The sequence below is a fragment of the Balearica regulorum genome, chromosome 2 (assembly GCF_011004875.1).
Source record: "Balearica regulorum gibbericeps isolate bBalReg1 chromosome 2, bBalReg1.pri, whole genome shotgun sequence".
Lineage (NCBI taxonomy): Eukaryota > Metazoa > Chordata > Aves > Gruiformes > Gruidae > Balearica > Balearica regulorum.
The window spans coordinates 167,575,300-167,602,870 of record NC_046185.1 but is presented as its reverse complement, the minus strand read 5'-3'; the positions used below and the strand labels follow the sequence as shown (position 1 = coordinate 167,602,870).

Genomic DNA, 27,571 nt, shown 5'->3' with positions numbered 1-27,571 from the left:
GATCGACACGATGTGTGAAATACTGGGTCTGCATTAAGTGCAATAGAAAAAAATGCAGCTCATAAATATTGTAAGAAATGTCCACATTTCAAAAATAAAAATAAAAATCAAATTTACAGCGTTTAGGACCACAAACCCTCTCCTAACCTGTTCCATTTCGTCCTTTTCAGCTTTGTCCGCTTGCTCATGTAAGTGACAATGGTTTGTGAATTGTGAAATCCTCATTACAGCAACACTTGTGATCACTGTTGACTCCCAAAGAATATGTTAAATTCACTGAAAACAAAGCCCTTGTGCTGAAAGAGGTCATTCTGTGCTGTAGGGTTTGGGGGGGGGGGGGGGGGGGGTTTGGTTTTGTTTAAGGGGAGGAAAATTGCTGACCCTAGTTCCTAAATATCCCTAAGAGTGGTTCATCAGCAGGAATTAATACTTATAAACGCATTGATCATAGTGGGGTTTGACAGCGAAAAAGGAGACGGCAATATTTCCCAAAACGTGTAACAGCCCAAGAAATGCTGCTCCCAGGAAAATCATTTCACTGAGGGTATTAACCCCCCGCTAGCGCCTAGCCACGGATGGGTACTTCTGATACAGAAGTGTATTCCTCCCGGTTTTTACAGAAGGATAAAACCTGACATTTTCGTTTGAACTAGCGGCAGAATCCAGTAAATGAAAGCGTGCGGCAGGCAGGGGGGTGGGGAGAAGGAGTTTTGTCATGAACACAGGGGGCACGGTGTGTCGTCACCGACGGCAGCAGCCTGCGAGCTCGGCTCGCTCGGAGCTGCTCTTACAGCCGCGGGAGGAAGCGGAGCGATCGGAGATGTCTCTCTCAAACAAGCAGCCCGCATCGCTCTCCGAATACAGCCAGCTGTGCAAAAGCAAGAACACGGAGAGCTTCTCGGAAGCCTTCCACTGCATGGAGTCCCCGAAAGACTTCGGCAAAACTGAATTCGAATGGCAGAGGACTGAGGGGAAGCTTAATGAGATTGGCTTGAATGTAAACTCAGGGGGACCGATTAAGGATGGGCTCGTTAAGAACGCTGGCTTCACGGATGAGGACAAGCTCTGCTTCTTTGAAGGAAAACTAGACAAAGAGCTAAAAATAGCTCAGAAAGACAAAAGAGAAATTGAGGTGCAGGGCAAAAAATACCAGGCAGCTGCGGGTCACCTTGAGAGCTGGTCTTTGATTTCTGAAACGTTTCCTTCTGCAGAAGGGAACTTTGCAAACCCTAAAACTACAGATTTTCATGTGGGACAGGCAGGAGCTGAAAAACCTGGTCCTGGGCTGGGTAAAAATGAAGCCATCACCGACCAGGAGAAAGCAGCCGGTAAGGCTGAGATGGAGACCAAATGCCAGCCAGACCCAAACCTGCCCAATCTGTCCGTGTCGGAGAGCGATCCCGGCAAATACGTGAAGGAACAGGAAATCAGTGTCTGGAATCCAAATTTCCACCCTATCCTGCCTAACGATTCGGGGTCTAAAGAAGCAACCGTGAAAAAAGATGGAGCCCCCAGCTATTGTGTAATTGGGGTGATAAACGACAACTACGTGCAGAGTGGATTTGCTTCTTCCTCAACGGCATCTAAGCCAGAACCTCCAACGACCACCGTAGAGCTTGCACAAGATGACTCCAAAAGTAGTTACTTTAATAATGCCGCTGAAATGGAGGAAGAGATGGAAGACAAGCTGAGCTGTGCAGACGACAGCAATTTTCTGAACAGGGCTGCCCACCAAAGGAAGGCGATGAGGCGTGCAATGTCAGAGTGCTCTCACTTGTCGGTGCCCCTAACCCTTAACCTGGCTGATAAATACCCTGAGCCGGTGCTCAGAGAAGACGTCGCTACTGGTCTGCTCTCTCCTAATAGCAGCCTGACCCAGGGCTCGAGCCCCACGGCCAGAAAGCCGGGCGCCCCGATGAAAAGGTCAATGACCGTGTCAGAAGAGCAAACATCTGTCTGCAGCTCGGGTCCCGAGCAGAGCCGTGCGGGGCTGCCCAGCCTGGTGGTGAAGGAGCATCAGTCCCTCCTGGCAGAGGAGCCGGCTGCCAAGAAGAGAGAGGAGTGGAACAGCGGCAGCAACTCTGTCAAGAAAGAGCTGAGCAGCCCGGGTTTGTATCACAGCAAGCTGGAGCAAATCCCTGAAATCAGCGGCCAGGACAAAGAGAGGGAGGAGGCGGCGGTGAAGAGGGAGAAGAGAAATGCCACCGATGGGGCCGCTGGGTTTGATTCTCCGAAAACCAAATGCGCCGAGATGGAATCCAGCAAAACTGCTCCACTGGAAAGAAAAGAAATCGAGGTCAGCGATGTGCAGAGCTCTCCGGCTCCCAAGCAAGGAGATTTGCCACGTGATGGTATGTTGCTAATTTTTACCTCCCTGGGGAGTGAGCAGACAGTAGCTAGGAAGCGGCTAACTGACTTTACAGACTGCGGGCAGAGGGTGGGTGGCTCAGGACACCTGAAAAGACCGACACGGTTCGGGTTCTGGTAGTTAGAACAAAGGATGTATTTTTGGATAGACAAAAATGGAGGAAAAAATGTAAAAAAACCCAGTTGCCTGGCTGGTTCCACAGCATCTGTTGCAGCACCAGCCCTGAATTGCTTGCTGGGATCCTAAACCTGACGAAGAGCTTGTAAAATCTGTCGTCTCCTCGCGGGTGATGGGGCTCTCTTCGGCGCCCACTTGCCCCTCCCTGGGCCAGCGTGGGTCCCCGTCTCATTTGCAGGCTGTATTGTTCAGCGAGGGCATTGCCAAAGTCAGACCCTTCCAACCTGTGCTAAAAGATCTGCGGGTCGTGCTTTTCCCTGAAGCTTTTTAGCACCTTTTGGTATTTCTCTTTGAGGGGGCCGGCAAGAGGAGATGGGTAGCAGGGTTTCTGTAGCGAAGCTCTTCCTAACGGTTTCGGTGCCGACATTCCAAGTGGAATTTCCCCATCGCTTTCTGGAACCTCTTTCCCAAAAGCCCGGCTACAATGGAGCCTTTCCCGTTGCTGAGCGTCAATAGCAGCTTGTTTTATTTTGGAGTGTTTTGTTGTTTCGATAGTGCTGTGATGTATGAGGTCAGTCTTCCCGGATTTAAAATCTGTGAGAAGAGTGGTTAATCTTTGTTCTCCAGCCTGGAACAACATCTCTGTCCCTCTTGCCAGCCTCAGCCGGCAATAAACCTCCTTTTTTTCCCCAGATTTTGGGTGCGAGGATGGTCTGTGTGCTTTGTCTTTTGCCCGTATTAACGAGAGCGTTGCACGGGAAGAGGAAAGAAAATGTGTCAGGGAATAAAGACAAAAGACTTGCATGAGAATTTTTGCATCCGATGGCTTCTTTTGTAGCCAGCTGGTTTGCTTAAACCTTCAGAGGACTAATATAAAACCTGAAATTGTAATACCCCGGTGTCAGAGGGGAGAGTAACGCGCAGGTGGGGAGAGGGATGCGCTGTTGGGGTGGGTAGAGCTCCAAAGCGCTTCGTTTGGGCTGACGAGCCGGGCTCTGGGCAGCAGCGAGCGTGGCGAGGCGGTGGGAGCAAGGCGCTGTGCCGGGAGAGCAGCGACACGAGCGCTCCTCCCCGGTTGTGCGGTGTGTTAGTGACACCCCATGGTCAGTCCCTGGGCTCCCGCCTGCCTGCGCCAGGCTGCTCACCGGCCTTCTTCCAGCCGTCGGGAACAGAATCGTCTTCTGTCTCTAATTCGAGACAGAATTTTTTTTTTTTTCTTCTTTTCTCTAATAATTTCTCTAAGATGTTGCAACATCCCAGACTCGGGGTCGGAGATCTGTAGAAGGCGGCTTTGGCAATCCAAACCTCCCCGCTCCGAAGTGCCAACACATCTTATCTCCTTCCCTGGCCGTTATCTCGGCATTACCTTGGTCTTTACGGTCTACTTGGTGCGCAGATTTTAAATAACTCTGGCGGTCGTGAGATGAAGTAGTGTCAGTTTTGGTGGCAGCGCGTCACAGATGGCAGACACGGGTCCTTCGGAGCCCGAGCAGAGATGTCAAGTCCTTTCGCGCGGGCAGGAGTCACCGGCTCTCCTGCTGAGAGTCGCCGGAGCGATGCAGCGAGCTCCTGGCTGCGAGCCGCAGCTGGGGGAGCCCCCGGAGATGTGTTTGCTCGGGCGCGAGCAGCAGCTCTGCAGCCGCGCGTTTGCCTGCGCAATTCCGTACTTGCACAAAAGGCTCGTCAGACTTCTCCGCAACTCGGACGCGGCATGAGGAAACGCGGTGTTGGCAACAAATTGGGGGGGGGGGAATGTCCCGTATTTGTGCACACCTTTCATGTCACGGAATTTCTGGGGTGGTGGGGTTTGCTGTCGGCCGCTCTGCGGCTGAAGTTTAATTGCGACGAGGGAAATTAGCAGGGAGGTTCGTGTTTTGGACAATCAGGAAACCAGGTTAGGCCAGGCTGGCAAATCCTGTCGAGCTGAAGAGACAACCAATTTCAAAACACGGATATGTGGGATTTTTAAATCAGAACAACATTTAAAACATAATCCAAAGTGGATTGACGTGTTTTCTCCAGAGGGGCTGAGCATCAGTGATGTAAAGGTCACTGGAAGATATGAACGCTCGGGGTCTTCTGGTTGGGTTGCTCTTTGCAGATGGCTAATTTGTATTACCGAGATTTTGTTAAGGTTTAAAATTTTGTGCTCTCGCAATCTTTATCTCAAAAGCAAGTTTATCATCCTTATAACCATAGGTCTGAGCGCGAACCGATGCAGTAAAATCCGAGTTGGCAGCTCGCAGGCTTTCCTGGGCAAGAATGTGACAGAGCTGTAACTTCTTTTTTACTCTCCTCTCCAAAATCACCAGCTGGTTAGGTGAGGTTTGGTTTGCTCTGTCGCATACAGTGCCTCCGTAAGAAATAAACTCGGCATTTATTCTCTCCTGGATGAAGCCGTAGCAGTAGAAACAATGAAATGTTTTCTGTGCTTTATATATGTGTAGCTTAGAAATAATTTTTGGAACGCAAGAGAAAACAGCTTAAGATTCCTTGGATGTTTCTGAAATGCTTTCAGACTTTCTGTGATGAGCTTTTGGTTCCTCTCCCCTGTTAATAAGCAGAGAGGCGGTTGTAATAGAAATAACTCAACCAAGCAAGCAGGCTTGGCTCTAAGTGTGGAACTGATTCTAAATCTGTCCTTTGCGTTTTATTCACGGCTAAATTACCCGTTCATATCCTTATCAACTTCCCCCGCTGCAGTCTTGGCATCGACCTCGCAGGTCTCCTTCCAGTCACCAGGCAAAGCGTCCGAACCGGCCGACACGCCTGGTTTAGCTGATGGAAACAGGTTTTTCCTTCTCGTTACTGCCTCTGTTTTTCTGCTTTTCCTATTGATTCGCTCTGAGCTTAGCGCTTACATTCAGGGTAACAACGCGTATCATCGCACCTTTTTTCATGCTAAGAATTCTTGACAGAATTGTCCAGCCTGATTCTAATCGTTTGAATGGCATCTCTCAGAACTTCTGCCAAAAGCAGATTTCCTCGCTCCTGTCCAGCCAGGGTTTGGTTGGTTTTTTTGCTAAACCTCTACTACTCCTGTTTTTTTTAAGGTGACCTGGAGTTGTACCTAAAATATTACTTTCTTGCAGGTGGTGGGGTGTTAGTATGGTGACACATTTAGTTTAATTTCATTCTATGAATTGTCAAAAAGGCATACCCCTTCCAATCTCCCGCGTACCCACGCAGGGTTTTTAAGCAAGGAGAATCCTGGCTGCAGATGAATCCTGATCAGAGCTGCAGAATTCCTTCTGGTCCCTTATTTCATCAGCAGTCGCTGCAGATTCTCACCAGAACAAGCGGTCGCGTTGTTTCCTGCACTGAACAATAGATTTAATTCATGTCCACGTTGTGTATAAGCTGTTGTGTGATTTATTGCACATACCTAATATGTCACCTCCAACAGGATCGCTTAGGTGAGCGATGTCGTTCACCACTGCCGTCGCTCACCACTGCCATCGCCTGCTGCCTTTTCTCATTTTCTTTGCATTTCCTCTAACTTTAAATATTTTCTGCTCTGAAATACCAGAAATTCCAGGCTCTGCTGGCCCGCGCTCGGTCGGGACTGTCACCTCAGCAGTTCGGTATATGCATCAGAAAAATTGTCTCGATTTTCTGACTCGTGTTTCTTTATAAATCTGTGAGCAAGATGTGCAATCCAGCGGAACTTCTGCACCTCCTGCAGGTCTTTTTGCAGCGGAACGCTTTGTGGTTTAGGTAAATATAGAATCTGAGACTCCCAACACGACTGAGTTGGGCTGGGATAGCCTATCGCCTCAGGTTTACACTTAATTATGGGCTTAGGAAATATCAGCCCAGCTACCCTCCTAATGAACTGACGATATTGTCCGAGTCATGTCAGCGGTGTGGATGGTGGCTTGCTGACGAGGTTCCTTGCCAGATGAAATCATGCTTTTGATGAGAACGAGAAGAAAGAAGGGATTGCAGGCTGCGGGAAGGAGGGGAAGGGGAAGAGACTGGTGATAAACGGTGCCTGATACGGGCTGGGGATACTTCAGTGAAATTCTTATTTAGTGTATCCATGGTCAGCCTTAAATGTAAAATAAACATTGGCATCTCTCAGGGACCGAGTTTAAAATTGATGCTGGAAGTGTTGTAATTGTTATGTAAATCGGGTGGGTTCCCTCTTCCATAACATCTTTCTTAAAAATAGCAAAAACTACTGGCCGTTCGAGGGAGACCACCTTCAAAAGAGTGGTTTGGAGCAGGTGCACCAACTTTCCTCTTCCCCTTTCTCCGGGGAGAAGAGCAGGAGATGTTCAGCAGCCGAAGATGGGTGGAGGGCAGCACGTGCCGGTCTGGTGTGGGATGTGGTTTGTGGTCGTGCACTGCTCATCCCCGGAAATTCCTGGCGGGAATTAAAGAATGGGAATTTCTACAGGTGGTCCTCAGGGTATGCTGGTTAGGATAAAAGCGTATAAAATGTCGTGCTTCAAGTCCAAGGCCAGTGATATATCGACGGATGCAAGGTTAGAAAGACCTCTCAGACCGGCTTCTCCATGGCTTGTTGTTGATATCAGATGACATGCAAGAATTTGACGTTGGACTAGTTGGATCATTGGTGAGATCTTATCTTTGTGCTTAAGTGTTTAGAGGTGGGATCGTGCTTGTAATTGTTTTCCATTTTGAAGGGTGTGGAATTGCAGTTTGATGTCTCCAGATACTGAAAATACCCGGCGTCCCCCGGCCCAAGCTTGCGCGGCCACCTGGAGATGCTCTGCGGTTTCATCAGCGTTCAGACCAGCCTTAGGGACAGAGGGAAATAGGAATTCAGGTGGTGTTTCTTCCCTGGCATTCCTCTCCTGGAGAGGAGAAAGCAGATAAGAGTTGTATTTCTGCTTAAACTGAAACCTGTTGCATTTGTAGATAGTTTTGTCTTAAGAGCCTTAAACAAAAGGGCTTTAATTGATGGTGATTTTTATGGTGAAGCAGCAACTTCTGGGTGGTGATGGATGAACAAGAGCAAGCTCGTGCAGCGTTTCTGGCAAAAGCCGCATTTGACACGGTCTGGTTTTGTTTCCGAGGTTGTTTACATTTAAGAGGGAGAGTAGAGATGGGCATTGCCTTATTGCTTAATCTAGCTCTCTTAATGGATTTTCAGTTGATGACTCTTAATCCCTCTGAGAATGATGGAGCTGTTTCATTGAGTGGTGTTTTAGTTCGGCTCAGCCTGCTAAATATCCCTTGCTGGGGACGTGGAAGACGAGCGCCTGGGCTCGTTGAGCAGCCTTTGATTGCAGCAGGTTTTGCATTCCCCTTCCGTTTTGCAGCAGGTCAATGAGCCGCCCGGATCGGTGTCCAGGGCCAAGGCGGGTGAGATACAGACCCCGTGAGATGGGGCCTAACACCTTCCTGAGTGGGAGAGGTGGGAGAGCAGAGGATTTAAGTGCTACAGCCTCAGGTCCCCACTGAAACGCTTGTTTAATTAGTGAAAATAAAGGGGAGAAAGGAAAACAAGATGTAATATTCTTCACAGTCTTCCAGATGCACAGCGTCATCACTGCTGGGGCCTTTGTCTTCACTGGAGCTTTCGCTTACCGCAGACGATAGAAATACTTGCTTTTGGCCTTCCGAGGTGAGCCTGAGCTGTGTCGTGCTGGGGTCTGCACCTCATCCTCCTGACGCCGAGAATGAATTTTTGGGAATGCTTATTCTTGCATGAGCTGCTGCGTGACATTTGAGAAACACGGGCACGCAGGCTTTTATTCTGAGTTCCGTGATTTATAAAACAATGCAGTAACATGGTTTAACTTTACAAAGATACTCATGGGTATGTTTCTATAAGTACTTTTTCCTAATTTTACTCCTTCAGGGAAGGAAACACAAACAGTAAAGCTTTTCAGACTTAGCACCTGGTTTTTTTCACACACAGTAACAGCTTTCACGAGAGAGCTGTTACCGCAAAACCGACTGCGAAGGGATCTGAAAGACTTGCGGGTCTGTGTGTGCTCCCCTCTCGGGTTCCGGCTCCACGTCGCCTCGTGCAAGCTGTAACCCTGATGGTTTGGTTTCTGTTCGTGTAGAGGAGGAGCAGTAACGCTGCTGGTGTAAGGAGTTCCTAGATGTCAGAAGGATGATTGCGTGTGACTTTCCTCCGGCAGTTGGAGTTATAGGAATTCGGAAGGGAAGAGAGAACAAACTAGAAAAAAATATATAAATTTGTAAATTCAGGATGCACTTTCGTTCTGAATAGGATGTGTAAATCCGCACGTTGTCCTCTGCCTCAGAAAGGCTCTAATAGAATTAGCAGTATGGTAAATAAAGGCATCGTATTAGAGAAGTTCATATGGGAAATGGCCAAATAAACTAAGACTCTTTAGCCTGGGAGAGGGAGGACTTGGAGAGGGAGATGGTTGTGATTACTGGCCATAAAGTCATGAATGACATGAAAATTGTGAACAAGAGAAGACTGTTCAGTTTTTCCGGTATAAGAATATGGGTCATCAAGTGAAAACAGCAGGAGCAGATGAAAGCAAATGATGCTGGGTGACTTGTGAGCACTTTACAGTGAAGCTGTAAAACATCCTATGCCACAAATGTGTGAATTGTGGGTGGGGTTTTTTTAGGGTTTGGTTGTTTTTTTTTTTACCACGAGGCTAGTCAAATATTGGAGCAGAAGCCTCAAGATGCGGAATCTCCTTCCTTGGAGATGCTCAGAATATGACTGGACAAAGCCCTGAGCAATCTGGTATAATTTGAACCTGCTTTGAGCGGGGGATTGGGCTACATGACCTCCAGACATCCGTTCCAACCTCTGTTTCTCTACTAGTCGAACGTTAAATGATTACATGGGTCAAAAAGCTGTTGGACAAGCGAGGAGTCTCTAGGCTGCAAGTCACAGGATGGCGGGAGAGGTTTGTTTTGGAGGAGGAGGAGGAGGGTGGGGGTTTTTTTCTCCTTATGGTTAGGAAAACTATATATAGTTATTCATAATCAGGCCTTGGCTTCAAGAAGACATATGATTAATTGCGTACAGTGTGGGCATCCGCCACTGCGTAGCTGTAATACAGAGTCACTTAGACTGGAACAGAGCTCTGGAGGTCTCTGGCTTAACCCCTGACTCAAAACCACGTGTAAGTAGATCAGGTTGCTCCAGGCCATGTGTGTCCCTTCCAGGTCTGAATGTCTCCAGGGCTGGAGATCTCACTATCTCTTTGGGCTTCTTCCAGTCTGTGACCTCCCTCACACTGAAGAAGCTTTTCCTTATGTTGGGAAATTACACTGGCCATGGCTCTCAGCAGCCTGGTCTCCTGGGACCTGCTTTGAGGGATGGGGTGGGCTGGTGACCTCCCAGGTCCCTCCAACCTTTCACTGCTCTGAGATCCTGCGTTGCTTGACCACTTTGTTACACCCGTGCGGGCAGATCGCTGGATTCTCACGATAACCCTGTGCAACGGGTATTAGCTGCACTTGGAGTAGCAAGTTCAAGGTTAAAATCACAAAGTTCTGTCTTTGCTTTCAATAGGTGGGTTTGCAATCCTCCTTTCTACGTTAGGCTGGCGCAGCTCGGAGGAGTGGGGTGGCAGGTCGTGTCACCCTACCCTTCCTTACCGCATTGCTCTGCTGCTTCATTCAGCAGTGTGAGGGTGAACGTCACCTCTGCTGTCCTTTCCTATTGCCCGGCCGTTCTGTTCTCAAACAGACTTCAGCAGCTTTTGCCCCCACTTGTTGCCGCTTTTGCGGAGCCCCCCTTAGCACCTGCAAAACTCCGTCAAAGCACTGACTTTGGTTTGGCTTGGTCCTTGGTCTTTCGCAAAAGACGCCTGTGGTTTTCAGACAGCAGAGCGTAAAATCAACCCAACTCTCCATCATCATACTTTTTTGCTGTTCCTTTGGAGAGAGGTTCTGTACATCTTTGTGATATGAAGGGGAAAATGCTCCATTTTCTGACCTCCTCCTGATGAGAGGAAGGCTTCCCAGAGGGAGGGTCACCAGAGGAAAAGCGTCGACATCAGGATCCTCTGGTTCAGCAGAGGAGAGTTTGCTGTGGGTGCAGTGGAATGGGTTGGGGCTGAACGACCGGTGGTAAGGTATGGAAAGGTGTTCTCCTGAGCTGTGCTAGTGCTGCATAGGAAACTTTGGAGAGAGACTCGCTGTTCAGACAGGGAAGTTTTTAAAAATAAATTATGGACAGTCTATTTAAACATTAAAGTTGAGCCTCGGAGGACAGCTTTGGTCTTCTATGATGTCCAAGTGGAGACCACTGACAAGTGGCGTTCCTCCGAGGTGTTGGGGGACAAGAAGCTCCACATGAGCCGGCAACGTGCGCTGGCAGCCCAGAAAACCAGCCGTGTCCTGGGCTGCGTGTCCAGCAGCGTGAGCAGCAGGTCGAGGGAGGGGATTCTGCCCCTCTGCTCCGCTCTGGGGAGACCCCCCTGCAGTGCTGCGTCCAGCTCGGGGGGCCCCAGGACAAGCAGGACACGGAGCTGTTGGGGCGAGTCCAGAGGAGGCCCCGGAGATGCTGCGAGGGCTGGAGCACCTCTGCTCTGGAGACCTCAGGCTGAGAGAGTTGGGCTGGTTCAGCCTGGAGAAGAGAAGGCTGCGGGGAGACCTTGGAGCCCCTTCCAGTCCCTGCAGGGGCTCCAGGAAAGCTGGAGAGGGGCTGGTGCCAAGGGCAGGGAGGGACAGGCCAAGGGGAATGGCCTGAAGCTGCAGGAGGGGAGATGGAGATGGGATGGGAGGCAGCAATCCTTCCCTGGGAGGGTGCTGAGGCCCTGGCAGAGGTTGCCCCGAGAAGCTGGGGCTGCCCCTGGCTCCCTGGCAGTGGTCAAGGCCAGGTTGGATGGGGCTTTGGGCAAGCTGGGCTAGTGGAGGGTGTCCCTGCCCAGGGCAGGGGTGGCACTGGGTGGGCTGGGACGTCCCTGCCCACCCAAACCACTCTGGGGTTCTGTGGTTCTATATGGTTGATAAAGTAGCTGTTCTACAGTCTGTTCTTTTTGGGAGAAAAAGGACACCGTTCTTAAAACCATTGCATCATCTACTTGGGTTGCTCTCTAAGACATTACGTTTCTTCTTATGGCAACTCACCTGCTGCTGGTAACCACCGAGAGAGCGGCAGCGTGCGCAGAAGTAAGAGGTTAAGGATAAAATATGTTCAGAGTCTCCTCAGACACCAGGGTTCTTGTGTCAATTACTCGTATTGAGTGGCTGCTGGTACGGAAGTCGGGAAGCATCGCCTTGCGGGGGTGATGCCGACCCCACGGCTGCGCGGATGCCCCCACCTGCTTTATTTGCGTCACAGCATTTAAACTGGGCTGTTAGAGGCAGAATTATAAATTTCCTCGTTAGTGGTTTTTTATGTCTCGCCCGGCCAATAAGAGACAAATATATGAGTTACGTTATCCGTAATTTTTAAGATCTGTAGGAAGAGTATTGTCTCCTTTTATAACAAGGAGCTGAAGCTTATATTTTTGGAGCGTCAGTTTTGCCACAGATCATCTCATTTTTACTATTTATTCTGAAAAATCACCGCTGCTTATTTGTTAGGAGTCTTCTTCCCTCTGACTTCAGTTTCATCTGAACACCGTGTGGTCTTGTTTGCTGGGTCCTTCATCCGGCGATGGCACATATCTGGTTTCTGGTGACAAATTTATTTTAAAAATATGCTTTTTAACTTGTCGGCCTCGGTGTGCCTTTGCCACACACACACTTGTTGCTTTTGCAACACCGGAGGCTTCAACCAGCAAGAGGGTTCAAGCTATGGGGTGCTTTGGGTTTTTTTCGGTGAATTATAACGTCGCTGGATTTGAGCAGGTTTTAGATGAGAAGGCAAGGCTGCACCCGCCCGTGTCAACCTCCTCCTGCAGCAATGAGAGCGAAACCTCGTCAAGGAAAACATTGCAATTATCTGTGAGGTGCAGGGTAGTTGTCTTTAGCATTTTTCTCCAAACTGGCCTGTTTTGTCTAAAGTCACCTGGAGGCAGATTGGTGCCATAAACACGGAGTGGCCGAAGCCCGGCATCCGCGTGAGAAGTGCCGGGCCACCCCGGGGTCCCTCCTCCACGCAGCGCCTCGGGAATCCCGACCATCCCTCCTTCTGCCGGCCGGAGCGCATCTGAAGGACACTTGGTATTGCTGTTAAGGGAGACGTAAGCACCGCTTATCAAGTTTGCTCTTTCACAATTGACATCTGTAAAACCCCAGACAAAATTCTGGAGTTTGCCGCTTGTGGGTTGCGGAGTCATTTGTTTTCTCTGGCGCGCCTAGATGTGAACGATTTCTTCTGGTCACTCTTAGAAATTGCGAAGCAGCGGTGCCTTGCGGTGTTGTGAACTGACACGTACAAAAAGGTTGATTTCCACCATTAAAAACATACTCGGTGAGTAACGGATGGTAAGCTGGGCGTGAGGATGGTCGTACAAAATGGCACGGCGCAGCAGGCAGAAAGTACCCGATCGCAGGGTTATGCCTTCGAGTTTGTCAGTGGGAGACGCCAGAGTGGAATGTCCTTCCCTCTCTCCTTCAAGCCCCCGTCCTCCTTTTCCCCCAGGAGTAATTCGGCTCTGAGTGCTGACTCAGCAGAGCTGAATTTTCTCCGTCAGCGAGCAGCACGAGGAGCAGGAGCTGCTGCGGCGGCCGGAGGAGCAGCCCTGCTCGGGGCAGAGCGGCCGCCCTGCTCGGGCTCCCAACAAAACGTCTTTGACGTGTCTTTCAGAGGTTCGTTGCCATGCTTGGGGAAACAAGCAAACTGAAAAGTTTCTTAAATAATTCTTGCAGACTAATGAACAAATTTGATTAAAATTTGGCAGCTTTTCCTAATATTCCCTGTAACTAGGAAATCTTCCCAGGCAGTTCTCTGCTCTGTATGGCAGAGAGTGGCCTCGTAATTAAAGGATGAATGAAAGCAAAGGGTTGTTACGTGAATCGAGGCAGCGCAGAAGGAAACGACCCTTCTGTAATCCCTTGGGGCTGTGTACCCCGCTATGTCCGAGGCTACGAGAGATGGAACCTGGGTGATGGTCCTGTTGCCCGACATGGGAAGGTTCCCTGCCCAGCTCTCCTGGGTTTATCATCATTATTATTATTTACAGATGCAAGTCGCTTAACCTCTATGCGTGCTACCCTGCGGTGTAGCTCCATCTGCTTCGTGATGCTACATTTCTGGTTTACATTAAAAAAAAAGAAAAAAAAGTCCTTTTTGTTTTGTAGAACCTTAATGTACTCTCTGATGATTTTGTGCGTTGAAGTTATTCATTCCAAATTTCTTGTATAGTAGCCTGTATTTGATTAAGTACCAAGAAATAACTTGAAATTTGTGTTGTCATTAGTTGAGAAGTGTGGAAGCTGCTGGAGTTTAAATCCTGACACCTGGGAAGTTGAGGTTGGTTGAGGAGCCGCGTTAGGTTCCCTGAGCACGAATTCACGTTGCTGCGTGGATGCCGTGATATCAAACGAGAGGTTTACTGTTGCCGCTGAATTGGCTGAAATAATAACAACAGGTAGTAGATGAAAGGTAAATTCCAATGGAGGGAGGGTCGCCTTGATGTCGGAGATATTCGAGGCTGGCAGAATACAAACTGAAGCTGTCCCGGGAGCAGAGAGCAGTGCGTGGGCAGAGGGTTGTTATTCAGAAACAAGTCTTTTTTCTATGCCTAGGATGCTAAACCCAGTGCTGCAAAACATTTAGTATGACTTGGAAGCTAAATGGCTAGGGATGGGCTAATGCAATGCAAGAAAAAAAAAAAAAGCTGCTAAACTTGTCCTGGAGTCAGAAAAATAACTAACAACAACAAACCGTCCTGCTGTTGAGCATCGCTGGGGCGGGCGGAAAGCAAGATTTTATTTTGTTTCAGCGGTGGCGTTTGTACCAGAATTGAACTTTCCTTTGAGAGTCCGCTTTCAACACTGACAAGCAAGAAAATGTGCGATATAAATAGTAATTTTTCCAAAGTTGTGGAAAAGAACCTTTTATTATTGTTGAAATTGGTACACTATTTTCTGATGGGCCCTTAGCATGCGCCGCAGCATTGCAATCTGTTGCGTTGTTATAAAAAGAAGCATCCAACACAGATAGGCTTTATTTTAATCCCCAGATGACAAAGGAAAAGGCATAAATTTGTGATGGGTTGTTTGCACCGTATCCTTCATAAAATTCAAATGCCGCAGGAATTGCAGGGGAAGACAGCTCATAGCAGGGTAGCTGTACAGCAACACCGCCGAGAATTAGGGTTTTAAAAGCTATTTATAGGGAAATGGCCTCTGGCACGTCTCAGGGTGCAGAGCAGCGTGATGGTGCTGCTGTAGGATTTGAAAGGTTTAGGGAGAAAACTTGGTGAAGCTGCTACTCAGTGTTTTGCTACATCGTTTGCTTTGGAGGGCAGTAGTTACCCTTCCGCTGGTGGCTGGACAATAGAATCCTAGCATCTGTAAGGTTGGAAGAGACCTCTAAGATCATCAAGTCCAACCGTCAACCCAGCACCACCACCAACACATGCTTTAGAGACTGGTTTGGCGTGACATGACGGTTTCCACACTACGGAGGGTTGGTACGATCCACGCACGTGAGAACGAGATTTCGGTGTTCCCGCTTTGCTGCGGGACCTTTCCCGTTAGCGGTCTGGCTCCCCGCGGAGACCTGCGACGCGTTGGACGTGGGCAGAAAAAAAGGTCAAGAAGAAACGGCCGTAACCACAGGGAGAGCTTGGAAACAGCGCCCTGCTTCAGGAGAAGTCATAGTGTCAAACCTGGAAGAGGTCAGAACTTCACCGTTAGCGTTCCAGCAATTTAATGACTTGAAAGATGGGAAGGTTTGCTATTTTAATTAAACAGGGAGTTTCGTTCATCGGCTGTCTTTCTTTTCCCACTGGAATAATAGGAGAATTTGGATGCTAACGGCATCTGGATGAACCTGCCCTGTTTCAGGGAGAAATCTTCCTTCCTGTCGATATTCTGGTTTGGGGGGAATCTTCCAGAAACAGCCAACCTGTAACTGTCTCAGTTCTGTCTCCTCCTGCTACTGTGTTGAGTAATACAAAACCAAAATTATATCTTTAAAAACCCCCTCAAATTTAAGAAGTCTCTCTTCCTCTTTTTTTTTTTTCCCCCCAGTGAAACCAGAAGAGACCAAACCAGTTGAAGCTGTGACAGGGAACGACATCACAGCGCCTCCCAACAAAGAGCTTCCTCCCAGCCCTGAGAAGAAGACAAAGGTAGGTGTCGTTTCACGTTCAGCGTCTCTGCTTCTGTGTTCTTCATTTGCCGGCTTTTCTGCTTCTGAAGCTGTGGCAACACAAGTTCTGTTTTCTGAGCTGCCATTTTACCGAAACAAAGACATCCAGTTAGGAAGTTGAAAACAAACGACTCGGCCCGTCTCAGTGTGACTGAACACGGATGTAATAAATGCGTGGTGAGCTTTATTTAAATTACCGTTCCCTGGTCAGGATCGGTGGTGTAGAAGTGGTAAACACGTATGATAACGCTTCTGCCACACTGATACTCTCCTAGTTGTTTACAGCACGTGTATTTGCATTACAATTAGCATTCAGAGCCCTCGCTCAGGATCTGATACTCTCTTATTTTAGGGCTGTTTCTGAAACACGAGAGAGCCCTGCTTTCAGCAGCTCGCAGCATTCGGCAAAATCTACCCCCAGATTCTTAGAGCAGTGGTAGGGGCGGGGGGTCCTCGTCCCCTTGCAGGCAGCGGACGTATGGCCACGGGAGTTGATCAGATGAGGATTTAGAGCTTGCAATCCGCTGTGCGCATGTAATTGGAAAGCAATGTCCCGGGTACTGCACGCAGGACTAGATGCCAGGAACACCCAATTACTAATCCCGGCTTTACCAGCGATTCCTTCTGTTGCTTTGGATGTCGCTGGAATAAATCCTGTTCATTTTGAGTTGAATGGCAAAACTCCACTGGGCTCCGAAGGCAGCCCTCCTCTGCTGCTTCATTTTGGTCTTTTTGTTACTCTCAGAAAACAGAAAGCTAATTATTTTTTTGTTTGATTCATTTAAAATATCATTTTTATGTTCTTGCAGCTCAAAAGTTTTGGTTTACAATGCGCTATTTTTCGTTGTATTTTTTTGTTGTTGTTTTTATACTGGATTTTGCTTTTTGAAAAAACATAAAGCCTGCCGCATCCACATCATCTACAAAGCCTGCCGCACCGAAAGCCAGGCCCCTGTCCGCTACCAGCCCCAAACGGCCAGCCTCTGCCACGCCTGGCCCAAACAAAAAACCCACGAGCCCTACCGCAGGTCCTACTGCAGCCACCACTACTAAACGCCCAGCCACCAGTACTACACGTCCCTCCACCTTAACTCCAAAAGAGACTAAACCAAAGGTAAGAAACGACTTGCTTTTGTCTGGGAGCTCCGAGAACTTATTTACGTGTTAACGTACCAGCTGTCTTACCCAAGAGTCAGAACGTAATTCTAGTGCTAATCATGGGAGGGAGAGATCAGGAGCGTGATTCACTGTGTTACGAGAGCTGCGGTTAGTAGTATCAGCTGCCATTAACCCACTTACGGCATCAGATCCCAAGCGTTCAGTTGTGTCATCGCAGAGGAGAAAACTTGACTCCGTTACCACGATTTCCCTTGTGAGCTGTCGTGAAGTACACAAGATAATTCTTTATTTCTTTCCGTTACTAAAGGAGGAGGGGGTTTTAAATAGCCATGCACTACAAACATGGGATAACTCTTAAATCCGGGCAGAAGCATAGAAAAAGCGAATAGAGAGCTGCGATATTAATATCGAGGGGCGGAAAAATCAGTTTGAACGCTTCAGTATTTCCCACTGATTGTCTCTTTATGATGTCCGGCCTTTAGAAAAACTGCAGAAGGATAACAGATAATACACTGATGTGCTTAGGAAATATTGGAGATTTATAATGCTCCAGTAAGAGAAGATTTGTTAGAAGATTGTTAGTGTCGCATCCTAAAGCTGAAGTAGGGTAACCACACAGAATGTTAAGAACGGGAAACGTCCCTTGAATTTCCCCAGTGTTAACTTATTGTATAGTAGAAGAATTCAAAATGTTAAAACCTATTTCAGAAGCTTTCCATCGATGGAATGCTAGGGTTGCTACTACGTGCTTAGCTTAAATAACTGCATTTGGGTGTCTTTTAAAACCAACTACCTAAAAATAACAGAAAGGGTACGACAGCACAGGCGTAAATCTGGACCTTTTCTGTGAACCAGCGTCTTCAGTTTTGTTGAAGTTTTTGCATGATTGTGAATCCCTTTCTGATGAAATCCAAATCTCATCTCACTTGTTTCCATGCATTAACTCGATGTTTTAATACTTAAGAGATCAGTCAGTTTACAAACAAGTGACTTACCGGGGACAGGCACGAAACAGATTTCCGAGTGAGGAATAAAACCACAGGCACCGAATTCTTATGTCCACGGTGTTTTAATAAACGTCGCCTTAGCTTAGGAAGCATTTCTCCTCAGGAAGGAGAGAGATCTCTCCCAGAATTATTGCTAGTGGAGTGATGTTTCCTATTTTGTTCAGAAATCAAACCCCCATTCACATCTGTAAGTGGCCTCCGCACAGTGATGCTGGAACGGGTCTGGATGGATTCGGACGTTCAGCAGGGTCTGTGCTCTGTGTCCTGCACCGACTACGGTCGGTCACTTCAGCGTGCCTTAACTGTATTTTTAATCTTCCGCATTATAATGTTTCAGCGGTCCCTAGCTTACATTTTGAAGAATTTAAACAATTTCTATTTATTTCAGGCTTTTTGTTGGCAAACGCTTTGAAGAGACTGCCAGTGCGATACTGGCTTTAACGTAGCCTGTTCATTTTCAGGTTGCAGATGTGAAGACCACAGACAAGCGGACCTCACTTTCAAAGCCTCCATCATCTGCCTCTCCTAAAACTACCGTCAGGAGCACCTCTGCTACTCCTAGGACAACGGCCGCATCGCCAGTCACTGCGGCTGCTGCCGCGAAAAATACTGCTACTTCGCCGCCGAAGAGGCCAACGTGTAAGTGTTCCCTTGGTTTTCTTCAGGAGATCTCTCTTTCTAACCGGCTGCCGGTTCCTGTTTGAGTAGCACCCTTGGGTCACAATGAGATGTCTTCCTCACGTACTCCAGTACGCTGACTGCTTTTTTTTTGTGTTTAGGTTATCCTCTGGCCCCATCAGTTTATTAAAATTAGTCTCTAATAAGCAAGCTTGTGATCTTCAGGCTCACAAAAAAAAAAAAAAAAGAAAAAAAAAGGGGGGGGAAAAGACAGCCCTTGAAATGTCGCAACTCGGGAGCAGCTGCGGCTAAGCCGTACCTCTGAGAGGTGGGAACTGGCCCCGCTGTCAGTCAGGGGTTGACCTGAAGCTTAGCGATAGCTGAAACCTCAACCCTTTGAATACAACACAAGACAGGATCTTGTGCCAAGGTACAGAGACCGTAGGTCAAACCTTTTTCCTCTTCCAAGAACAAATCTGAATGACTTTCAAGGCCAACGTGGATCAGCTGTGTGTGATCCAGGCTTAATACAATTACCCAACATGCTTGATTTCAGAAAAAGGATGCTATTACCTCTGTGTTTTGCCATAGTAACAGTTACAATAAACACTAAAACCAGTTTAAAACTTGGGAAAAGCGAATCTCCAAAGAGGACTTGAAGCATTCAAGCTAGTGCATCTGAAAAACAAAAAAAAGGTTGAACAAAGTGGAGGTTTTTTACTAGTGCGGGAAGAATTTGGAGCTGAAATGACATCAGCTTCATCAGAAAACTGTATCCCACTCCTACTGGTGCCAAAGAGGGAACTTCCCATCAGTTTAACACACTCAGCGTGAAACATGAGCAGCATATTAGCATCATGAAAACACTGTTTTCACCCATTTTAATGGAGCTTGAGAGATTCAACGTCAGATAAAAATATAGTTAAATGTTCTCGAGTCTTTTCAAATGACTAGACCTCACTGGCAAAATTTGCCAATAAACATATAAAACTAATAATGTGTATTGGTTGCTTTGTTCCCTGAGTCCCAAAGCATGAATTCATAACCCGTCTTTCCCAAAAAAGGAGTAGTGTTTTAACTATGTTGAAATATTTCAGGCTAGATGTACACTCCGTGCTTTATGCTCTAGGGGAAAATCTAATTAATCCTGCGCAGAGCAAGTCTTGCGCTTTCCAACAGCCGTGTATCTTAACTGATCCTGTGGACGTCCTTGTAAGATTAATTTTGTGTGGTCTTTCATTCAAACTGTAGCCCAGAATGCTTAATACGTTTTAATGAGTTTGGTTAACGTCTCCTTCCAAAATTGAGAGACAAACAAAGAAGTGTTTTCTGATGACATTTGAAAAGAGACGGAGCCAGCGATGCAGAGCTGCAGGAAGGTTGTTCCAAGTGGCAAGATGTACAGAGGAAGAGGCTTCTGCCCCAGCGAGGGTGGTGGGCCGTTGCCAAAGTACCGTGAGAACGGGGTGGGCGAGGGAGAGATGAGGTCAGCTGGAGAAACTCCATCAGGAGTTCGAGCTGCTCTGTCTGGATCTGGAAATGCAGAGGGGAGTCGGGACTGGTAAGAGAAGGGAAGAGGAGAAGGCAAGGGGTGTGCTAGAGGGTGAACAGCGTGGTGGGGCCTGAACGGGAATCGCAACGAGCCGAACGCTAACGATTCCGTTTAGGTAGAGCACGTGCAACTTCGGCTAGATCCATAGATGGAGGCGATGGAGAGCTGGACCTCTCCTGATCACAGTTTAGTTTCTCATTACGTGGCATTGAGACAGATAACAAGTTTCTGGCTAAAGCTGATGTCTCAGAAGGACATCTGTTCTTGCTTTTCAGGTTCAAAAGACAGAGACTCTCACTTCCTCGTGGTTAGCTCAAACGTTTAATTGTTCTCACTGTTTAAAAATGTGTGTGTAGCGGCTTGTTTTGAAATTATATGCTTTTACTTCTTCACATATTAAATGCCAGCCACTTTCTCAACTGAGTGAGGGCCACAGGCTATGCAGTGCTCGATTATTATTAATTTTTTTAATTATTATTTTTAATTTTTTTCTATTTTCTCTCCTCCCTGTAAAAATGACTTTTATGTTTGTACAAGGCCACTTCTCTTCCAGATCAGAAAAAGCTCAAAGTCTTTGCCTGTCATTATAAACCGTTTTCCCAGTAGCTTTATCATTCTCCAGGTTTTCAACATCGCACGCTAATAACGCAGACTAAAGTGTTCCAGCATTTGGCTCCCCACTGACACGAGCAGAAATAACGTTCTTTCCTATAGAAAGGAACAACTTAGTCCTCTTGCCTTTGTACAAAACTAAGTCTGTTCTGTCCATACAGTTTTTCCCAATTAAAGTTGGGATCTCAAGGAATGAGATTAGGTTGGTTTGACAGGACCTTTTTTAAGTGTTTAGTATTAATTATATATCTGTCTTTTAGACCTTACTGAATTATCCAAACGTGTTCCGTCTCATTAGCTAGTATCTTCTCTGTGGTGTTTTAACCGAAGGCTTTTAGCAAGGTCTGGATGGGGCGATGCAGACTAACTTGGCCTATGGTTATCTGCCTCTTCTTGCTCTTTTTTGTGTTGGCATTCCATAAAATACCCTGCCAGCTACTTGAGTTATCTAAAAATCTAAGACGGTTAATGGAAATTAAATATTAGAAGATAGGGTTTTTCATAATTTCTGGCTTTGATTTTTTTTCCATTTGGTTTTTGTTTTTAATGTTGCCTTCCTTTGGCTATTGAATTGAAGCAGATTTTAGTCAAAGTTGTCCATCATCCATAGTAAAAAAGCTAGAATTTCATTATCAAAGAGCTCTTTAAAATAAGATTCTGTTGATGTTTTTCAGTCTGCGATTTTTCCTTGATCAACTTGGTGTATGGTTTTATTCTGCTTTGAGAAATACAGACACGTTCTTGGTTTAGACTGTCCTCTGTCTCTGTGGAATGTAATCAGGTCATGGTCATTGGTGTTTGCCCAAAGGCGTAGTTCAGTTTATCGATTGATTTTTGGTTTTATACAATTATAATAGGGACCAAAATACATGCAATAATGTCTGTGCAAGAAAGTTGGCATTGGTTAGAACTGATCTAGCAATAACACCAAGGGTGTAGATGGGCAAACGTGGCTTTGCTTTTGCTGTTTAGTAAAGAAGGGAGCTGTGTTTTTTTAAGGAATTCAGTTGGGACGGGATTAAAATAACGTTACTGAGTGCTGTCAGATTCAGAGAGTTATTTTCAGAAAAAAAGCAAAATACAACCCATCCCTCAGGTGTGTGGCAGCATCGAGTGGTGAATTGATCCTTTTGCTGGAAAACGTGAGATTTGCTGTCGTAATGAGAAGGGCCTCAGGCAGGCGCTCAGACGGAGCGGTTAATTCCTCAGACGCTTTATTTCCAGCGGCACGTGAGAAATGGGGACTGTGGGTAAAGAGGACCGTTGGGATGTGAGGAGCTGCGGAGAGCCCGGGGACTCCGGACTCCTCGTCTGTGTAAACTGGCGCCCGCTCTCTGAAATACTAATCCGCGTGTTTTCTATTGGGCAGCTATCAAGACGGACGCAAAGCCTGCAGATGTGAAGAAGACCTCCGCAAAGTCACCATCAGGTAACTTTGTTCAGTTTCCATCTACGGCAAATCCTCCTTGTTGGGGGCTGTGTTTATTAAGCGGACCACTGTACGTCTTTAGGACTCCGAGGACGTTTGTGTGAATGGCACCTGACCCATCTTTTTCCCCCCTTTCCCTTCAATTATCACTGTGATAATTGTAGCAGACTTGAGCCGCCCTAAGAGCGCTACTGGAAACGCAGTGAAAAGTAGTGCCACCACTCCTTCTACCACCGCCTCCAGCGCGCCTACCTTACCTGGAGTAGCTACCAGTCGTCCCAAAACCAAGCCTGCTGCAACCAAACCCACCACAACCTCAACCCCAACAGCAGATGCTAAAAAACCAACCACTAAGGCTCCGACTAAACCCAGCGCTGTTTCCAAGCCACCTCGCCCGACCAGCAGCGTTTCTGCTCCAGACCTGAAAAACGTACGTTCCAAAATCGGATCAACAGATAACATTAAGCATCAGCCTGGTGGAGGAAAGGTAAGTTTCCTCAAACTCGGTAACGATATGTGCTTTGGAACGGTAGCTCTTAAGCATTAGGGGTGCTCTTTGCTAATTTTGGTGGCTGTATCCTCACTGCTCTTCTCATTTATGCTCTGCAGAGCTCCTCTTTGGGTTCTTGGTTTATGCACAAGGCATTAACAAGGCAGCGACAGTAGTGTACAGAAGGAATCCGCCTTAAGAGCCTTCATGGTCTTTACTGGCATACGTACAGGAATTCAGAACTCCATGGGTCTGTTTTTCTGTCGTACGTCCTGATGTAGAGACCAGTTGGTATTGAAAGCTCAAAACCTTGTCTATATTCCAAAACTTTGCCTCTGAAGAGAGGAATCGAGTCTGCTGAATGGTACAGAAGGTGGAATAACACACTACGATGCAGGAAATCTGGATTCAGAAGCAAGTTCCACAGCACCTTTCCCAGGTCTAGGAACGGGGACTCTGTTCAAGTCGTCAGGCCTAAAGCTGAAATGCAGTGGGTCTGCGTACTCTGCTCTTTGGATGGCCACAAGAAAAGGAGAGGGTAGTGTTGGATCAGCTGTAGGGAGAGGCATATACGTAGATAAAACTTGAGGCTCTCAATCGGTAACGGGCTTAAATTACACATTCACTGTGAATATCAACCGTGTAAACGATAAAGGTTTAGGGATAGACCTGTAGCCCTCTTCTGAGGGTTTAAATAATTTTGTGGATATGCATAATCGTAAAAGTTTTATTGGCTATTGTATAACAGATACACCCATCTTTACCTGACCAAATGAGTTAGCAGCTCGCCCGTAGTCAGAGGGCTTTAATTTCCACAAAGTGGAACGAATTTGCCCACTTATCTTTGCTGCAGGTCTGCAGTAATGAATAACTCGGGATAGAACTCTAACCTGATGCCAAGAGAGCACGTTTCATGCTGGGAGCCTTAATCTCCTCTCAGGCACGTTAGTCGAGGGCGTTCTTGGGCTGTGATGATGCATGTCACAGGCAGCATCGATGTAGCATCGATTTATTCTTCAGCGTTAGGAGTATCTTAGTTGTACAATATCGTAGCGCAGTCCTCGGAGCTTCGAGCTCTAGAGGACAGAAACTTCCACTCCCCAAACCAGAGTTTCTGGAAACGAAAAAGCAAGTCTGCTGAAAAACGTGGAAGCAAGCAGGAGGGTGACCCGTTCGTATGCTGTATGTTGTAGCTTGAAACCAAACAGAAGTTCAGAACGCCGCCTGCCATCTGGTCAAAAAGAACATGTAAGGTTGTTCTGTTATTTTCAGCTGCGCTAGGGTTGTGAGGACTGCAGAGCTTTTTAGCTTACAGGGTCCTTGTGTCAGCTTAAGGGAATTTATTTAACAGTTTTAAAAGAATTGTCCTTTTCATAGGCTTATTTACGCTGGGATGGTTTTAGAGTATGAGAATGCCTTAGGAATGCTGGGTTGGTTTTAGTTTCCCACTCTGTTGCTAGTAGGTTAGTGAAATACGGGATTTATGCTGACCCCCACAAAAAATGCAAGTTCTGCTGCTCTTATCTGGATCCAGATTAGCAGAAGAATGGATATTCTAATGGATATTCTCGGGTAGTTTTTTTTCTAAAAACCTGTAAATTTTCCTTCAGTTTTCTGCTTAGCTGGATTAACCAGGCCCACCTCCATTTCCCAGACTGGTCTGGGTGGGCAGGGACCTCCCAGCCCACCCAGCCCCACCCCTGCCATGGGCAGGGACACCCTCCACTAGCCCAGGTTGCCCAAAGCCCCATCCAACCTGGCCTTGACCACTGCCAGGGAGCCAGGGGCAGCCCCAGCTTCTCGGGGCAACCTCTGCCAGGGCCTCACCGCAGTTAAAAACTAAGTCAGCCGCTGATCTCAAAGCCTGAGTCAAATCGGTGTGGGTGGGAAATGCGAAATGGAAGCACAGTGTATCTGTATCCAGCAGAGCTCTTGGAGCTCCGAGGCGAAGAGAACCAGCCAGTGGATGTGTTTGCCTCTAAGACCTGTATGATGTCCTCCCCCGTGTGAAGGAGGTGGTCCTGCGCTGCTGCTGGGTTACTAAAAGATTGGGTTTGATTTTTTGGCAGAATAGAATGTACCGGGGTCACCTGGAGACCTGCCATCGTGACCGCTGGGGAAATGCCTCGTGAAGGGCACCTACGAGCTTTCTGAGAAATGGAGAACTTAATTATTGCTTTATGACCCCAGGGTGCCTGTTTCATCCCGTGTCTGAGTGGTGCTGCTTCCCCTCCACCCCCTTAGCTTTATTGTTCCTGGGCATGGGATTATACTTTGCCTGAGAATTACAGCGTGTAAGAAGTTCTCCTGGGTCATCCGTGCCACTAAGTTTATCCGAGTAGCTTGTGTTCCCGTACTCCCCTGCCCACACTTTTGTTTTTGCTGGTTGAAATCATCCATTTGTCTCCATCTAGGGGAAAATAGAGAAAAAGCCAGAATCAGCCGCTGCTGCGCGAAAGTCTGAACCCAATGCGGTCTCTAAAATGGCTACTACTAAAACAACCGTATCAAAAGAGAGTGCCCCAAAACAGCCCAATGGGAAAGTGAGTTTATTTCAGACTTTTCTCTGTGGGAGATGAAGGCAAACATTTCCATTTTGAGTCACTCTCCCTTCTCTTCAACTCTTCTGCTTTCTCCTGTCAGTGTCACTCTTCCTTGCACAGACACTTTTCCAATTCTTTCTTGTAAACCCTGAGATGTTCTCAGTTACTGTACACGTTCCGAGATCACTGTCGTAGGTACCTTCTCCATGCCTGCTGTAAAAGTACATGTTTTCAGAGCAGAGTCCTCCGTTTTCACCTTGAGGTAGCCAGGCCTAACTTTGAGCCGGAGGTTTCCCTTAGGACCAGTTCTTTCCACACACCACTAGTTTGTAACGAGGGAGAGAGAGATTTAGTTCAGTGTCACTTGCTTTCGTTAAGTTTGCAGAACAATAAGGATTTAATATATTTCCTGCAACATTCCCGGCCCAGTTGTGTCCCAACTCTTTGACTCCAGGCGTTAGGCGGTCACCAGTTGATGGTCGTGACGTCGTATTTCGTCACAAGTGGATGGGGGGGTGAGGTGCCCGCAGCGCTGCTTTAATTCGGACAGTATCGGGCAGAGCCTGTTAACGACGGGACGGGATTTGCAGCCCTAGAGAAGTCAGTAACGCATCATCAGCTGCCGCGCCACGAGTGCGTCTTCAGAGCTGCTGTTGCGCTGAATCCAGTCTTTCTGAACTGGCCAAGGAGCTTTTGGAAACCCACTGAAGCGAGAATGTTTTGGTGATTCCTTTTGTGCTTCGAATTTACCGCCTCGTTCTAGAAAGTACTCTAGATACAGCTTCTGCCATGTTTTGTGCTGTTAAATAACTCCCAGACTAAACACGTGTCGTAACTAACCTTTGTAAACACGGGCCTGTCACTCTAACTTGGTTACTACCTCCGTGAGTAAAAGCTCACTTAGCGTATTCCTTTTGCCTTTAGAAAAAGTCCAAGTCATTTTAATTTAAAGGAGAAACAATTCAATTAACATAAGACTCGTCCAATAAAATTTAACTGAAGGTTTGACAATCTTCATCAGAAGAATTGTTTCTCAGAGTGGGCTTTCTTGCCCGGAGGTTTTGAAAGACAGTACCCACGATCGGAGCCGATCCAGGCGGATGGAAGGCAAGTGCAGGCACGGAGCAGCTCGTAGTGTTGTTGGAAGTGGAGACCCCACCGCCCTGCTCCGTGGAGGAAGGCGGCAGCCGAGCTGGCTCTCCCTGCTCTGGGGCAGCTCTCTCCAGAGAGCTCCCAGGAAGCTTCCCAGGGACGTAGGTGGAGGCAGGCGCCCACCCGGTGATGCTGAGCCGTAGAGAATACGGAGATGCGGTTCTTCACGGTAGTGCTTACGCTCTCGCACTAACACTGTCTGTGCAGCCTCTCGTTTCGTTCACTTTTTTTTTTCCTCACTCTCCTCCTCAGTTGCTTTCACACCTAATACTAAAGTTGGATTGAGTTTAACACAACTCCTTGTTTATCCACCGTGTTAGAGCATCCACTCCAGCCTGCCGTATGACAACTCTAACCAGTCCTCTTCCCTTGTGTTGTTTTCCATTCTGTAACGTTCCAGGTCCAGATAGTCTCCAAAAAAGCGAACTACAGCCATGTTCAGTCCAAGTGTGGTTCCAAGGACAATATTAAGCATGTCCCTGGAGGTGGGAATGTAAGTATGGGCTCTGGGCAAGCTGTCTTTCTACTAACTCCTTCTCTTGTACTATGTTTTTATATGTCAGTCTTACGAATGCTGTGTTTCAGGCAGAAAGGCGTAGCAGAGTTTTAGGGCTTCTGGAAATCCTGTAGGCTGGAGAATTTATTATTTTTTTTCCCCCATGGGATGCTAGGTCGAACGTGTGCGTTCTGTTTCATACTACTACAAATACACCTGACCTATTTCTCGCGCGGTTTACGTGGTACTTCACGACCAAATGTAGGACGTGCGCATCGCTGACCCCAGGAGTTATTCCCCATGGATTCCCTCTGCAGTCAATGGAGGCACCTCATCAGGCTGCTGACCTAGTCTGATTTTTTTAGATGAAATGAATTGTGGCCTAGAAGTGCCCGGTGCTCTTCTCTGGCTACCAGAGCAAGCCTGGGTCAGATTAATTTCCCCTCTTGTTTCGCAAGACGGGAGACTTCGAAAAAGGAGGAGGAAAAGACTCTGGGACTTAATCTTTGAGCTGCAATTAATTTCTAAATTTAAAGGCTACTGGTATCTCTGGCAGCAGAGTTGAGCTTATTAAAATAGAAGGCTAATCTTGTAATGTCTGTGTGTAGGTTTGGAGTATTATATCCTGAAAGCGTCTGGCAAAACCCCCGCGTTAACTCTCTAGACACTAAAGCTTTTGAAACGACGACTCTGGTTTGGCAGGCAGATGGGCACTGCCTTAGCAGCTCGCTGCCGGGCTCTTCGTGCTAGGGGTAGTTTGCAGAAATACAAAGGTCAGATGGTTTTGAAAAGACGCTGAAGTACTTAAGCCCAAGGAAGTGGTTTTTCCACCGGTGTTTAAATACGCATCTTGCGACTCTTTCTCTGTGCCCAGTGCCA

General features: G+C 47.3%; 1 protein-coding gene across 18 annotated transcripts in view; it reads left to right on the top strand.

The window, feature by feature from the left end:
- The window catches only part of MAP4 (microtubule associated protein 4), a 162,652-nt gene that overhangs the window by 121,612 nt on the left and 13,469 nt on the right, over positions 1–27,571 (top strand). For 9 of the 18 annotated variants that reach the window (XM_075746953.1, XM_075746943.1, XM_075746945.1 and 6 more), the window contains 7 exons: positions 15,554–15,654; positions 16,576–16,788; positions 18,262–18,439; positions 21,952–22,011; positions 22,176–22,498; positions 24,916–25,044; positions 26,597–26,689. In XM_075746953.1, the coding sequence (XP_075603068.1) occupies positions 15,554–15,654; positions 16,576–16,788; positions 18,262–18,439; positions 21,952–22,011; positions 22,176–22,498; positions 24,916–25,044; positions 26,597–26,689 (1,097 nt within the window). Of the gene's footprint in view, positions 1–15,553; positions 15,655–16,575; positions 16,789–18,261; positions 18,440–21,951; positions 22,012–22,175; positions 22,499–24,915; positions 25,045–26,596; positions 26,690–27,571 lie in introns of those variants that run through there. The other 9 variants (XM_075746955.1, XM_075746949.1, XM_075746947.1 and 6 more) reach the window with 5 other exon arrangements.